The 12,624-nt window shown below is 47.9% G+C and overlaps 1 protein-coding gene across 1 annotated transcript; it reads left to right on the top strand.

The window, feature by feature from the left end:
- The first annotated feature begins 742 nt into the window (after window positions 1-742).
- grm2a (glutamate receptor, metabotropic 2a) lies at window positions 743-11,338 on the top strand. Its single transcript, XM_069936257.1, has 5 exons — window positions 743-1,281; window positions 2,220-3,057; window positions 5,105-6,168; window positions 10,266-10,440; window positions 11,126-11,338. The coding sequence occupies exons 1-5, from the start codon at window positions 805-807 to the stop codon at window positions 11,197-11,199; spliced, it is 2,628 nt and encodes an 875-aa protein (XP_069792358.1). The 5' UTR covers window positions 743-804; the 3' UTR covers window positions 11,200-11,338.
- The last annotated feature ends 1,286 nt before the right edge of the window (window positions 11,339-12,624 follow it).

Here is a 12,624-nt window from a genome sequence, read left to right as displayed (position 1 = left end):
TCAATTCCATTTGTTGCTCCTTGGTCCATCATTCTAACTTATTGTCAATTTAAGTATCTTTCCTCATTGACCACTACATCACTCATAGTAGCGTTATCTACATACTTACCAACCATTGTCTTTCAAGAGCTTAGGGGAGATGACTGAGGTAAGCCTTTTACTCAGAGAGTAGTGGGAACCTGGAATGCATTGCTAGAGATGTTGGTGGAGGCTGGTGCAATAGGGATGTAAGGTAGGTGCATGGATGTAAGAAAAATAAAGGGTTATGGGTGTGAAGGAGGGAAGGGTTACTATAGGTCGCCCAAACATCATAGGATGAAGGGTCAGTACTATGCTGGAAAGTTCTATGTTGTATGTTCAAATCATTGATCAGTTGAGTCTGTTCTGCTGTTGCTGGGCTGTACCTCCAATGGAATCTTGCCATAGTGGCCCTTTGAAAACAACCATCTGTTGCTTCTCTCTGCATTAACACTTTTCAGACTCAGAGGAGCTTCTGGGCCACTTAACCATATGTGGTAGTGGGCCTGATATGCAACTGAGCAGATGTTACTTGAACATTGAATTATTTGATCTCTTCTATGGATTTATTCCAAGACTAGATAGTGATATTTCTGTTGTGATGCTTCACTCAGACCCTTCCTCCTCTTCATGTGGTGACATTAAACTTTTTCTGCCCCCACACCCTAATTCATGATCTCTGACTCTCACTCCACAGCTGATGCACTACAGAAGGATGTAAGCTGCCTCCCTGGGTAAGGAAGTGATTCATCCTCCTCTGCAAGACAGCCGCTCTGGAGATCTGCAATGAAGAAGCTGGATATGTGCCTCCCACTGCCTCTTACCCTCCTTCATTTCCTGTTGCAGGCGGTCCCCTCTGCCTCCTCCACGTCTGCCGTTGGGAAAAAGGAAATTACCATTGATGGAGACTTGGTGATTGGGGGGTTGTTCCCGGTCCACGAGAAAGGCAATGGTTTGGAAGATTGTGGAAGGATCAATGAGCACCGTGGTATCCAACGGCTCGAGGCAATGCTTTTTGCTTTGGATGCCATAAACAAGGATGCTGACATTCTTCCAGGAATCAAGTTGGGTGCCCACATCCTGGACACCTGCTCCAAGGATACTTATGCTCTGGAGCAGTCTCTGGAATTTGTGAGATCCTCACTCACTAAAGTAGACGAGACAGAGTACATCTGCCCGGATGGGTCATACGCCATACACGATGACATGACCTTTGCAATTGCAGGGGTCATTGGTGGTTCTTACAGTGATGTGTCCATTCAGGTAGGAGGCAGAGGAAGGGAGCACCCAGGGGCAAGTAAGGGAACCAAATCAAGTTGATGGCATGCAGGGTGGCAAGGAATAGGTGCTCAGAAATCCTACTGATCCAATTGGTAAAGGTGTTGAGAGAACAGTCAGCTGCGGGTATGTGTTGAAGAGGGAGCAGATTTGTGTCTTTCATGCCTGCTTTCTGAGTGTTCCCTGGCACTCCAGGGCTGGTGTAGAGGCAGATCAGCCGAGATGTGGAAGAGGTTTCCCTGCCAAAGTGCATGGTACAAGATGGACTGCGGTGGGCTCTTCAAATAGTCAACATTCAGCACACAGCTGATATGACTAAGATAAAGTTCAAGATTATTATCATCTGACTACAGGATGGGTACCTCACCTACGGATATCCAGACTCAGACGGGGAGCAACTCTCATCCACAATCCTCCTCACATCTTAACGGGGCAGACTCAATGAGTTGAATAACCTATTTTTGCTCCTATGTCTTCTGCTCTTATGGCCTTGATCCCAGACTCTTGATTTCTAAGTTGTTGATGGTGGAAGGGTGCCCCACTCACTCCTCTCCTCATCACCATGGCATGTCCTGTAGCTCTTTTTCTTTAGATCTAGTAATTAACCTAGCAAGGAGGAAGGTGTTGCAGAGCGTGATGGTGAAGAAACTCGTACACACTGCCTGATGGGGAAAGGTGCAGCCCAGGGATCCAACTAATGGAGAATTTATGGACAGGGATCTGCCTGACAGGAAAAATTAAGCCCAGGGATCCATCTGATGGGGAATATGTAGCTGAGGAATCTGCTGATGGGGAAGGTGTGATCCAGAGATCTGCCTGATGGGGAAGGTGTGACATAGGGATCCACCTGATGGGGAAGGTTTGACACAGGGATCTGCCTAATGGGGAATTGCACTAATGCCTCTCCTCTCCACCTTCCCCAGGTAGCCAACCTACTCCGCCTGTTCCAGATACCTCAGATCAGCTACGCCTCTACCAGCGCCAAGCTGAGTGACAAGACCCGCTATGACTACTTCGCCCGGACAGTCCCTCCCGACTTCTACCAGGCTAAGGCCATGTCTGACATCTTGCGCTTCTTCAACTGGACTTATGTCTCTACTGTAGCGTCAGAGGGTGACTATGGTGAGACTGGCATTGAGGCCTTTGAACAGGAGGCCCGCACCAGGAATATTTGCATCGCCACCTCTGAGAAGGTGGGCCGCTCCATGAACCGCAAGGCCTACGATGCCGTTGTCAAGGCCCTGATGCAGAAGCCCAATGCCAAGGTTGTGGTCCTGTTCACCAAGAGTGAGGATGCCCGTGAGCTGCTGGCTGCAGCCCGCCGGCTCAACGCATCCTACCTGTGGGTGGCCAGCGACGGCTGGGGAGCACTGGAGAATGTTGTGCGGGGCAATGAGGAGGCAGCCCATGGCGCCATCACCATTGAGCTGGCCGCCTACCCCATCAAGGAGTTCGCCACCTACTTTGTCAACCTCACCCCGCACAACAACAGCAGGAATTCCTGGTTTCACGAGTTCTGGGAGCAGAAGTTCCGCTGCAGCTTGAGGATGTCAGGCTGTGGGAGGAACTCATTGAAGAAGGCAAAGTTCGAGCAGGAGTCAAAGATCATGTTCGTGCTGAATGCAGTGTACGCCATGGCCCATGGCCTGCACAACATGCAGCGGGCTCTGTGCCCCAACACCACCGGCCTCTGCCAGAAGATGAGGCCACTGAATGGCAAGAGGTTTTACAAGGACTACATCATCATGGTCCACTTTGATGGTAAATGAGGCAGCAAGCCTGCATTTGCATCTCCTGCAGCTGTGACTGGTCACCGTGGCTCCCGCAGAGTCTGGAGATTGCCGGTTTTAGTGGTGTGGGTTGATAAATATTGGTTCAGGGTGCCCATTCTCTCTGGAAGTGGTGCTATGAGATCTTGCTTGCTCTCTGGAAAGGTGGGGGGAGAGCATGACCTGTGTGCTCATCGTTGGCTCTGCAGCAGTCCCCATGCCTCACCTTGACAGCTTCAGCCTCCATTGGCTAGGCCAGAGAAAGTGTTTAAATGTGAGATGACACCTAACCAGACAGTGTGCTTTATGAGGCCACAGAGATCTGCCCTGTGGTGCAGTGATAAGTTAGGATCTGTGGGTGGCCTCACCTTCTCCATGCAGAGAAAAATGGAGCATTATGATAGGGATCAATAAGATAGAGGCAGGAACATCATTTCCACCTGTAGGTGAGACTATAACTAGGGGACAGAGCCTCAATGTTCAGGGGAGTAAATTTCAGACAGAGATGAGGAGGAACAGCTTCTTCCAGAGAGTAGTGAATCTGTGGAATCCTCTACTCATGGAAGCAGTAGAGGTTGCCTCATTAAATGTATTCAGCACACAGAAACATCTTTACAGAGTTGTGGAATTAAGGATCATGGGAAACAGGCAGGGAGATGGAGCTGAGTCTACGGCCAGGTCAACCATGATCTTATTGAATGGCAGAGTAAGCTCAATAGTCTAAATGATCAAGTCTGCTCCAATTCTGGACGTTCTTTTGTGACTCCCACTGGGATAAGCATTGCATTACCACAAAGAAAGGACCAGAAAGCTCTTGCCATTACCTACCTTTTGGAAATATGTCAGTAAGTTAGAAAGGCTGCAAAAAAAAAATCACAAGAATGTTGCCAGGACTGGTCGGATTATCAGAAGAGACTGGATGGGCAGGGGATTGAGTTATAAAGAGAGACTTTCCTCCCTGGAGTGTTCGAGGCTGGAAGGGGATAGGGTGGGGTGGGGGGGACCTTATCAAGGTTGTAAACATTCTTACTGGGGCATAGATAAGGTGAATAATCTCAGGGTTTTTCCCAGGGTAGGTGAATCTAAAACTAAAAGATTTAAGTTGAGAGGGAAAAGGTTTAAAAGGGACCTGAGGTGGAACAAGCTGTGGAGAAAATTGTTATATTTAAAAGACCTTTACAGAGGTACATGGGTAGGGAAGGTTTAGAGGAATATGGGCCGAATGCAGGGACTAGCTTAGGTAGGTATCTTGCTCAGCACAAACATGTTGGGCCGAAGGGCTGCTATTAAGCTCCCAGGCTTGACGAGGAACTGATTTGGGAGGTGGTGATTTACTTCTTTAACCCAGTTTTGTAGAATGCATGCCTTTTCTCTGTTCTTTGATAGCTCCCGAATTTGGGCTGTATTGACAGCTGCTGCTTTACCAGCCGGTCTCAGCCGATTCGGGAGAGGCCTGGATAGTAATGCAGTTCATGGCCACTGATAGGCTGTATGGGTGAGGAAGGACAGATTCCCATGAGGAGAGAGATACTGGAGGCAGGAGTGAGGAGGGGCAGATTCCCACAGGGAGAGAGGTACTGGAGGCAGGGGTGAGGAGGGGCAGATTCCCACAGGGAGAGAGATACTGGAGGCAGGGGTGAGGAGGGGCAGATTCCCACAGGGAGAGAGATACTGGAGGCAGGGGTGAGGAGGGGCAGATTTCCACGGGGAGAGGGGTACTGGAGGCAGGGGTGAGGAGGGGCAGATTCCCACAGGGAGAGGGGTACTGGAGGCAGGGGTGAGGAGGGGCAGATTCCCACAGGGAGAGAGATACTGGAGGCAGGGGTGAGGAGGGGCAGATTCCCACAGGGAGAGAGATACTGGAGGCAGGGGTGAGGAGGGGCAGATTCCCACAGGGAGAGGGGTACTGGAGGCAGGGGTGAGGAGGGGCAGATTCCCATAGGGAGAGAGGTACTGGAGGCAGGGGTGAGGGCCAAGTTGATGGCAGTCGAGGGGAAGCTCTTATATATCCCATTCACCCCTTGATGTTTTCCCCACAGCTCCCTTCAGACCTCAGGACACCCACAGTAAGATTCGGTTCGATGCCTATGGAGATGGGATTGGCCGCTACAATATCTTCAACTTCCAAAAGCGAGACGGCAGGTACACCTACCAGAAGGTCGGCTACTGGGGAGAAGGGCTGACCCTGAACACTAGCCTGATCCCCTGGGCTGACTCATCCACCCCGACGTCGCAGTGCAGCGACCCCTGTGCCAAGAATGAGGCAAAGAGCATGCAGCCGGGGGATGTGTGCTGCTGGATCTGCATGGCCTGTCAACCCTATGAGTTCCTCGATGATGAGTTCACCTGCGTGGACTGCGGCCCTGGGAGGTGGCCCACCCCAGATCTCAATACTTGCTACGACCTTCCCGAGGAGTACATCAAGTGGGAGGATGCCTGGGCCATTGGCCCACTTGCCATCTCTTGCCTGGGCTTCATCGCCACCCTTGCTATATTCGGGATCTTCATCAAGAACAACGACACCCCAGTGGTGAAGGCTTCGGGGCGAGAGCTCTGCTACATCCTACTTATAGGAGTCCTCATGTGCTACAGCATGACCCTGGTCTTCATTGCAAAGCCCTCCACTGCCGTGTGTACTCTACGGCGCCTGGGCCTCGGCTCTTCCTTTGCTGTTTGCTACTCAGCACTGCTGACCAAGACCAACCGCATCGCCAGGATATTCAACGGCGTCAAGGATGGGACACAGAGGCCCCGGTGCATCAACCCCACCTCCCAGGTGGTGATCTGCTTGGCCCTCATCTCCTGCCAGCTGATTGTGGTCACAGTCTGGCTGGTTCTGGAGGCACCCGGCACTCGAAAGGAGACAACTCCAGAGAAGCGGGATGTGGTGACCCTCAAGTGCAATGCCAAGGAGTCCAGCATGCTGACTTCACTGACCTATACCGTTGTCCTCATTGTGCTCTGCACCGTCTATGCTTTCAAAACCAGGAAGTGCCCCGAGAACTTCAACGAGGCCAAATTCATTGGGTTCACCATGTACACCACCTGCATCATCTGGCTGGCCTTCTTACCAATCTTTTATGTCACTTCCAGTGACTACCGGGTAAGCAGCACTTTCCTTGTGAGGATACAGGAGATCAGAGAGATTGAGGTACAGGCACATGCCTGCTTGGGAAGATACAGGAGAATGGGGAGACCCAGGGGTACAAGTACATGGTCCCTTGAGAGGGTTCAGGAGTACAGTGACAAATTCCCTGTTATGTAGAGCCACAGGTTGACAGGATGGTGATGAAGACATTTGTCATGCTTTTCTTCATTGGTCAGAGCATTGAGTACAGGACCTGGGACATGTAACAACTATACAGGACTTGGTTAGTCGCCTAGCTTTTGGAAAGATGTCATTAAGCTGGATAGAGTATGGAAAGATTCATGAGAATGTTGCCGGGAATGGTGGAATTAGGGGAGACTGGATAGGCTAGAACTTTTCTCCATGGAGTGTGGGGGTCTAAAGCGAACCTTGTCGAGATTAATTGTCATGAGGTGCATTGAGGCAGTAAATAGTCAGTCTTTTTCCCGGGGGAGGGAAATCTAAAACTAGTGGGCATAGATTGAAGGTGAGAGAGGAAATTTTAAAGGGGTACTGAGGGGCATCCTTTTCCACACAGAGGGTGATGGGTACGTGGAATGAGCTGCCAGAAGAAGTGGTAGAGGTGGGGACAACTGTAATGTTTAAAAGACATTTAGGTACATGGAAAGGAAAGGTTTCGAGGGATATGGGCTAAATGCATGCAATTGGGACTAGGTGGATCGGCATGAACAGTGGGGCATTGGGCCTGTTTCTGAGCTGTAGAACTCTCAGAATGTGCGATACGCTGGCCCCATTTCTGTTTCCTGTCAGCCACCTGGTAACTGCTCAATAATGCAGCCAATTCTCCTATAAGAAAAAGAAGCAGCAATGGAGTCTATCCTGCCAATAACTAAGAGGATGGCTGATCCCTAACCCCAGCTCCCTGCATTTACTTGATGTCTCAATATCCTCATCCTGAATGTATTCAGCAACTGACCTCCACAGATCCCTCAGAGAGAATTTCAAAGATTCAATCCCTCCTGAGTGAAGAGATGTCTCCTCATCTCTCTCCTGAATGACTGACCCCTTATTTTCAAAGTAACCCTTGGATATGACCACCATAGTTTAGGGGAAACCTCATCCCTGTTTTCTGCCCTATCAAGCCCTATAAGACTTTACATGTATCAATGAACTCACCTCCATATATTTTATTTCATCCTTGATCCCCAGTTCCAAATGGCCCATTTTCAATAGAACCATTGAACACTATAACATAGAAACAGGCCCAACTTCAGCCCATCTCGTCCATACCAAACTAATTTGCTGCCTTGTCCCATTGATCTTCATCCAGACCATAGCCCTCCACACTCCTCCCATCCATGTACCTATTCAAACTTTTCTTAAATGCCAAAATTGAGTCCACAATCACCACTTCAACTGGCAGCTCGTTCCCCACTCTCACCACTTTTTCTGTCCATAGATTCTCCAATGTTCCCTTTAAATATTTCACCTTTCACTCCTAACCCTAGCCCATGTCCTCTAGTTTTTGTCTCACCTAACCTCTTTGGAAAAATAATCTGCTTGTATTTACTGTTCCTATATCCATCGTAATTCTATATACTTCTATCAAATTTCCCCTCATTCTTCTACGCTCCAGGGAATATTACCCTAACCTGTTTAACCTTTCCTTATAACTCAGTTCCTCAAGTCCCAGCAATAAACGTTAAAATTTCAGCACTTTTTAAATCATATTGATATCTCTTCTGTAGGTTTGTGACCAGGATGAACACTGTACTCCAAACTTGGCTTCACCAATGTCTTATACAACTTTGCCATAATATCCAAACTCCTATCCTCAATACTTTAATCTGCAAATTTTATCAATCATGATTCCCAGAACTGCCTCTGGGGGCTACACTTTATTAGGCAATTCACTACAGTTATTATAGTGTCTTGTCCTTTGCCCTGGACAAAGGTTTTGAGTGAGCAAAACCATTTGAAACCAAGATAGTAGGAGGCTTTACCCCATTGCAGAAATGTCTAAAATAAAAGGATGTGGGTTTAGGGTCAGGGCTTAGAGGTTCAAAGAGATCTCAAGAGGACCTTTCCACCCTGAAAGGAAATTGGAATTCAGAAAACATTCCCTGAGCATGAATGCAATACAAAATAATGCTAGAGATACTCAGCAGGTCATGCAGCATCCATAGGAAGTAAAAAGCAAACAATTTAGTTCTGAGCCCTTCATCAGGAATGTGGAAAATCAGGAGGACACCGGAATAGCTGTAAGAGAGACTCCCACAGAACTCCCTTTGAAGGCAAGGCGAGAACTTCTTCAGGGTAGGCATCAGTATAGATGGTACCTAAAAGCCTAAATAGAGTGGACATGGAGAGGATGTTTCCTGTGGTGGGGGAGCAACTGGAACCAGAAAGCATAGCCTCAGAATACAAACACATCCCTCTAGAATAGAGATTTGAAGGAATTTCCTTACCCAGAGGTAATGAATGTCGAATTCTTTCCCGCAGACGGCCGTGGAGGCCAAGTCATTGAGGGTACTTAAGATGAAGGTAGATCGGTTCTTGATTAGGTAGGGAATCAATTGTTACAGGGAGAAGACAGGATTGAAAACGATAATAAATCAACCACAGAGGAATGGTGGGGTGAACTTGATTGACCAAATGGCTTCATTCCAATCCTACAAGTTCAGCATGAACATAGTGGATTGAATGGCCTGTTCCTGAGCTGTATGACTCAATCCTCCCTATGTATCACAGCCCTTCCCATCTCCCCAGCACAATTTACCTCTTTGCTTCCCTGTTCACTGTATGATGCTCAGCAAAGGTCACGCAAAGCCATGAATCAACAGGCACTGACTTGAAGCAGCTTTTTAATGCCAAGCTGGTTAACGTGGAACCAACAGATTCCTTTATGCCCATGCAGTAACATTCACAGTCTTAATTACCAGCCACCACTGTCTTTCTATGGTTGCCTTGTATCAAGTCTTGCATGAAAGATTGCCACTTAAAATCAACCTGTGTTTTTGGAATTATTAAGCAAACCAATTCTTTTTCACTCTTTTATGACCTTTCAGTAATATTTTCTGAAAATTCTGGAGGCATTCAGCAAGTCTTCATCCTGAAATATTTCCTCAACAGATGCTGCCGGACCCATTGGGTATTTCCAGAGTTTTGGTTTTTATTTCTCATCAGCAGTTTTTTGACTTACTGCTGGCAGATTAAATGTTAGTTTAGATGGTAACAAATAAGCAGCTGTCTTGCATCACACGTTTCTAGTCTTTGTGCCTGGGACTTCACATTTTCCTCCTTTGACCTGTCTGTGGATGGGGAGTCATTGGCAGGCAAGTGTTCTTGGGCAATTCTCAGCTCCCCTGGGAATGTCAGCTACCCTGGGAATGTGCTGAGGGTTCTGCTGGGACAGGCCAAGGAGAAGGGTTGCCTCTAATCCCTAACCACAGCCTTGAGCATTCCTGGAGTCACAGGTTCACACATGGGTCATGTTGAATCCCTTTCACATCCTCAGGTATACACTGACCTGCCTGAAAAGAGCTGGTGCTGGTGCTTTGAAGGTAAACACACTAGTCCTTTTCCACAGACCGCTAATAACAGCAAATGAATGGCACAGTTAGTGTAGTGGTTAGCACAACTCTATTACAGTGCCAGCGACCTGGGTTCAAATCTGCCAATGTCTGTAAAGGGTTTGTATGATTTGTGTACATTTCCTTTGGGTCCCCAGATTCCTCCTACATTCTAAAGGTGGAGTTGGGAGGTTAAATTGTCACATGGGTGTATTTGGGCCGTGTGGGCTCATGGGTTGGAAGGGCCTTTTGCCATGCTGCATCTCTAAATTAAATTTTAAAAATATTAAAGGTTAAATTAAACCAGATAGTGGTATTGGTTTGGAGATAAACACTGCTTGAGAAAGGATCAGATCACCTTCACTACACAACCAGAAGTTTGACATTCCAGCTCTCCCTGTTAATTTTCAGGTCTGTTTCCAGGAAGAGTTTGTTTTGACATTTGAACTGTCTCAGGCAGCAACTCTCTTGATCGGTTTGTGGCTTTTGACGGGCACCGGTTCTTGTTGCAGTTTGACGCTCTGCCCTCTTTCCTCACAGGTCCAGACCACCACCATGTGCATCTCTGTCAGCCTGAGTGGCTCTGTCGTGTTAGGCTGCCTGTTCGCTCCCAAGATCCACATCATTCTCTTCCAGCCCCAGAAAAATGTGGTCACTCACCGGGTGGCGACCAGTCGCTTCAGTGTGACCGGATCGGGTGCCGTCCACTCCCACGGTGAGTACTTCGCCCTTCTCTAGCCAGGAGATGGCTGGGAAGAGAGGGATGTCCAGGGTCCACAGGACATCCAAGCCCTTTTGAACATAGAACACTACAACACAGAACATGCCCTTTGACCCACAACAATCTAACCCTTCCCTACCTCACACCCATAATCCTCTATTTTACTTACATCCATGTAAGACTAAGAGTCTTTTGAATGTCTCCATTATACCAGCCTCCACCACCACCCCCAGCATTGCATCCCAAGCACCCACCACTCTGTGTGAAAAACTTACCTCTGACATCTCCCCTAAAATTTTCTCCACTTACCTTAAACCAAGGTCCTCTGGTATTTGTTATTGATGCCCCAGGAAAAAGATGCTGGCTGTACACTTTATCTAAGCCTCTCATTATCTTATACATCTCCATTGTCACCTCCCATTCTTCATCACTCTGAAAGAAAAAAAAAACCCTTGTCCCCTGTGTCCAGCTGATCCAACAATGGGCTGGTTAGTGGGGATGAGGGGGATTGCAAGGATATCTGATGCGGTCCTCATGAGAGGAGGTGGGTGTACTGGAGGATGCACGTTGACTGGTTCTGCTCACAGTGGTGCCCTTCCTCACGATTGTCTTGCCATCCCCCCTTCAAGTCGCCGCTGAACAGCCAACACTCTGCTGATGTCCACATCTCTCTTTCCAGTGTCCACTGTGCATTACGTACCAACTATATGTAACGGACGAGAGATCGTGGACTCCACAACATCATCGCTATGAGGATCGGGATCAGCCCTTTGTTCTGGATGTCCACTTTCCCACCCCTCCATCACCACCCCCTTCCAGAATCAGGATACAAACTAAGTGTGTTACACAAATGGTTATTAAGTTGAATGTATAAAAAGCTTTTAATAAGTAGATGACTTGTGAGTTAGTATGTGTTGCTGTAATTAATGTAAATAAAGTGTTTTTTTAATTTAATAGTTGCTGGTCACGAGTTCTAGTTTTATGGAAGGTCAGTGAGTTGTTGAGACAAAGTGGTGTCTGGGAGGGATCAGTGAGTGAAGCTCTGGCAGTCAAAGGCCAATGCATATATTAACTCAGAACCTGATGGAAGGACTCAGCAGGTTGAACATCAGTAGGTGAGGCTGTGGAAGTGTTTTCATCAGAGACTCTTCAAGAGTCATGACGAAGGGTTCCGACCCCAAAAACATCAACGATCCTTTCTCTCCCAATGATGCTGCTCAACCTGCTGAGCCCCAACGGCAGAGTGCATGTTGCTCCAGGTTCCAGCATCCGTACGCTGCAGTAACAACACAATGGCTCAACTTCCATGTTCACCACCTTACCTTAAGCCTGGCTTCCCAGTACCTATGGGAAGCATGGAGCTGGAGGTTTTTCCACAATGATCCCATTCCATTTTCACCTGGGAAGGATTGCAGGAGTCAACATGAATTAGAGTGAATAATGAGGTTGGGCTTTGTAAAAGGGAGGAGGGCTTGTGACTGGGTAGAGATAGCTGGTAGGTCAGCTCCCTATTCCATGCACTCTTTTTGACCTATTTGAATGGAATTGAATTGTTTATTGTCATGAGTACCGAGAGTGAAAAACTTTGTTTTGCATGTTATCCAGAGAGATCAATCTCTAAAACTTTTGTGCTACCATCTGTTCTATGTATAGGTTGTCTTACCTGGATAGCATGCAAAACAAAGCTTTTCACTGTACCTCGGGAAACAATTCAATTCAAACCGGTCAACAATCATTGATGAAATTACAGTACAAGGAGAGGCCATTCAGCCATACAGTCAATCTCACCCCTAACCTTTGGGTTCTTTACATCATTCAGGGGTCTGAGCAGCTCCTGATGGGTGTGGGGCCCATGGGTTCCATCCAGTGTCCCACTCCCAGGCTCAGGAATTGCCCCTCACGTCCATCCAAATATTAACCCAGTATGATAGATCTGCTCCACTCTGCTATATTCACGAGGTGGAAACCTGGCATAGGCTGCCATCTTATCCTCCTCTCTGCTGGATTACAATCCTTGCTGTGTGTTGAGGCTGGAAGAGGACCATTCATCTTATTGTGTCCAGGTCTACCCTTTCCACAGGCAGTCTGATCAGCTCCACTCTGCTGGTCTCCCAAGTCAAAGGATTTAACTGAGTGTCTGCAGGAGTCTCTTCTTGCTGCTGACACCACTCTTTCAGG

Source organism: Narcine bancroftii, chromosome 5 (genome assembly GCF_036971445.1).
Source record: "Narcine bancroftii isolate sNarBan1 chromosome 5, sNarBan1.hap1, whole genome shotgun sequence".
Lineage (NCBI taxonomy): Eukaryota > Metazoa > Chordata > Chondrichthyes > Torpediniformes > Narcinidae > Narcine > Narcine bancroftii.
Note: the sequence above shows the minus strand (reverse complement) of the source record. Positions and strands in the feature narration are given on the sequence as shown.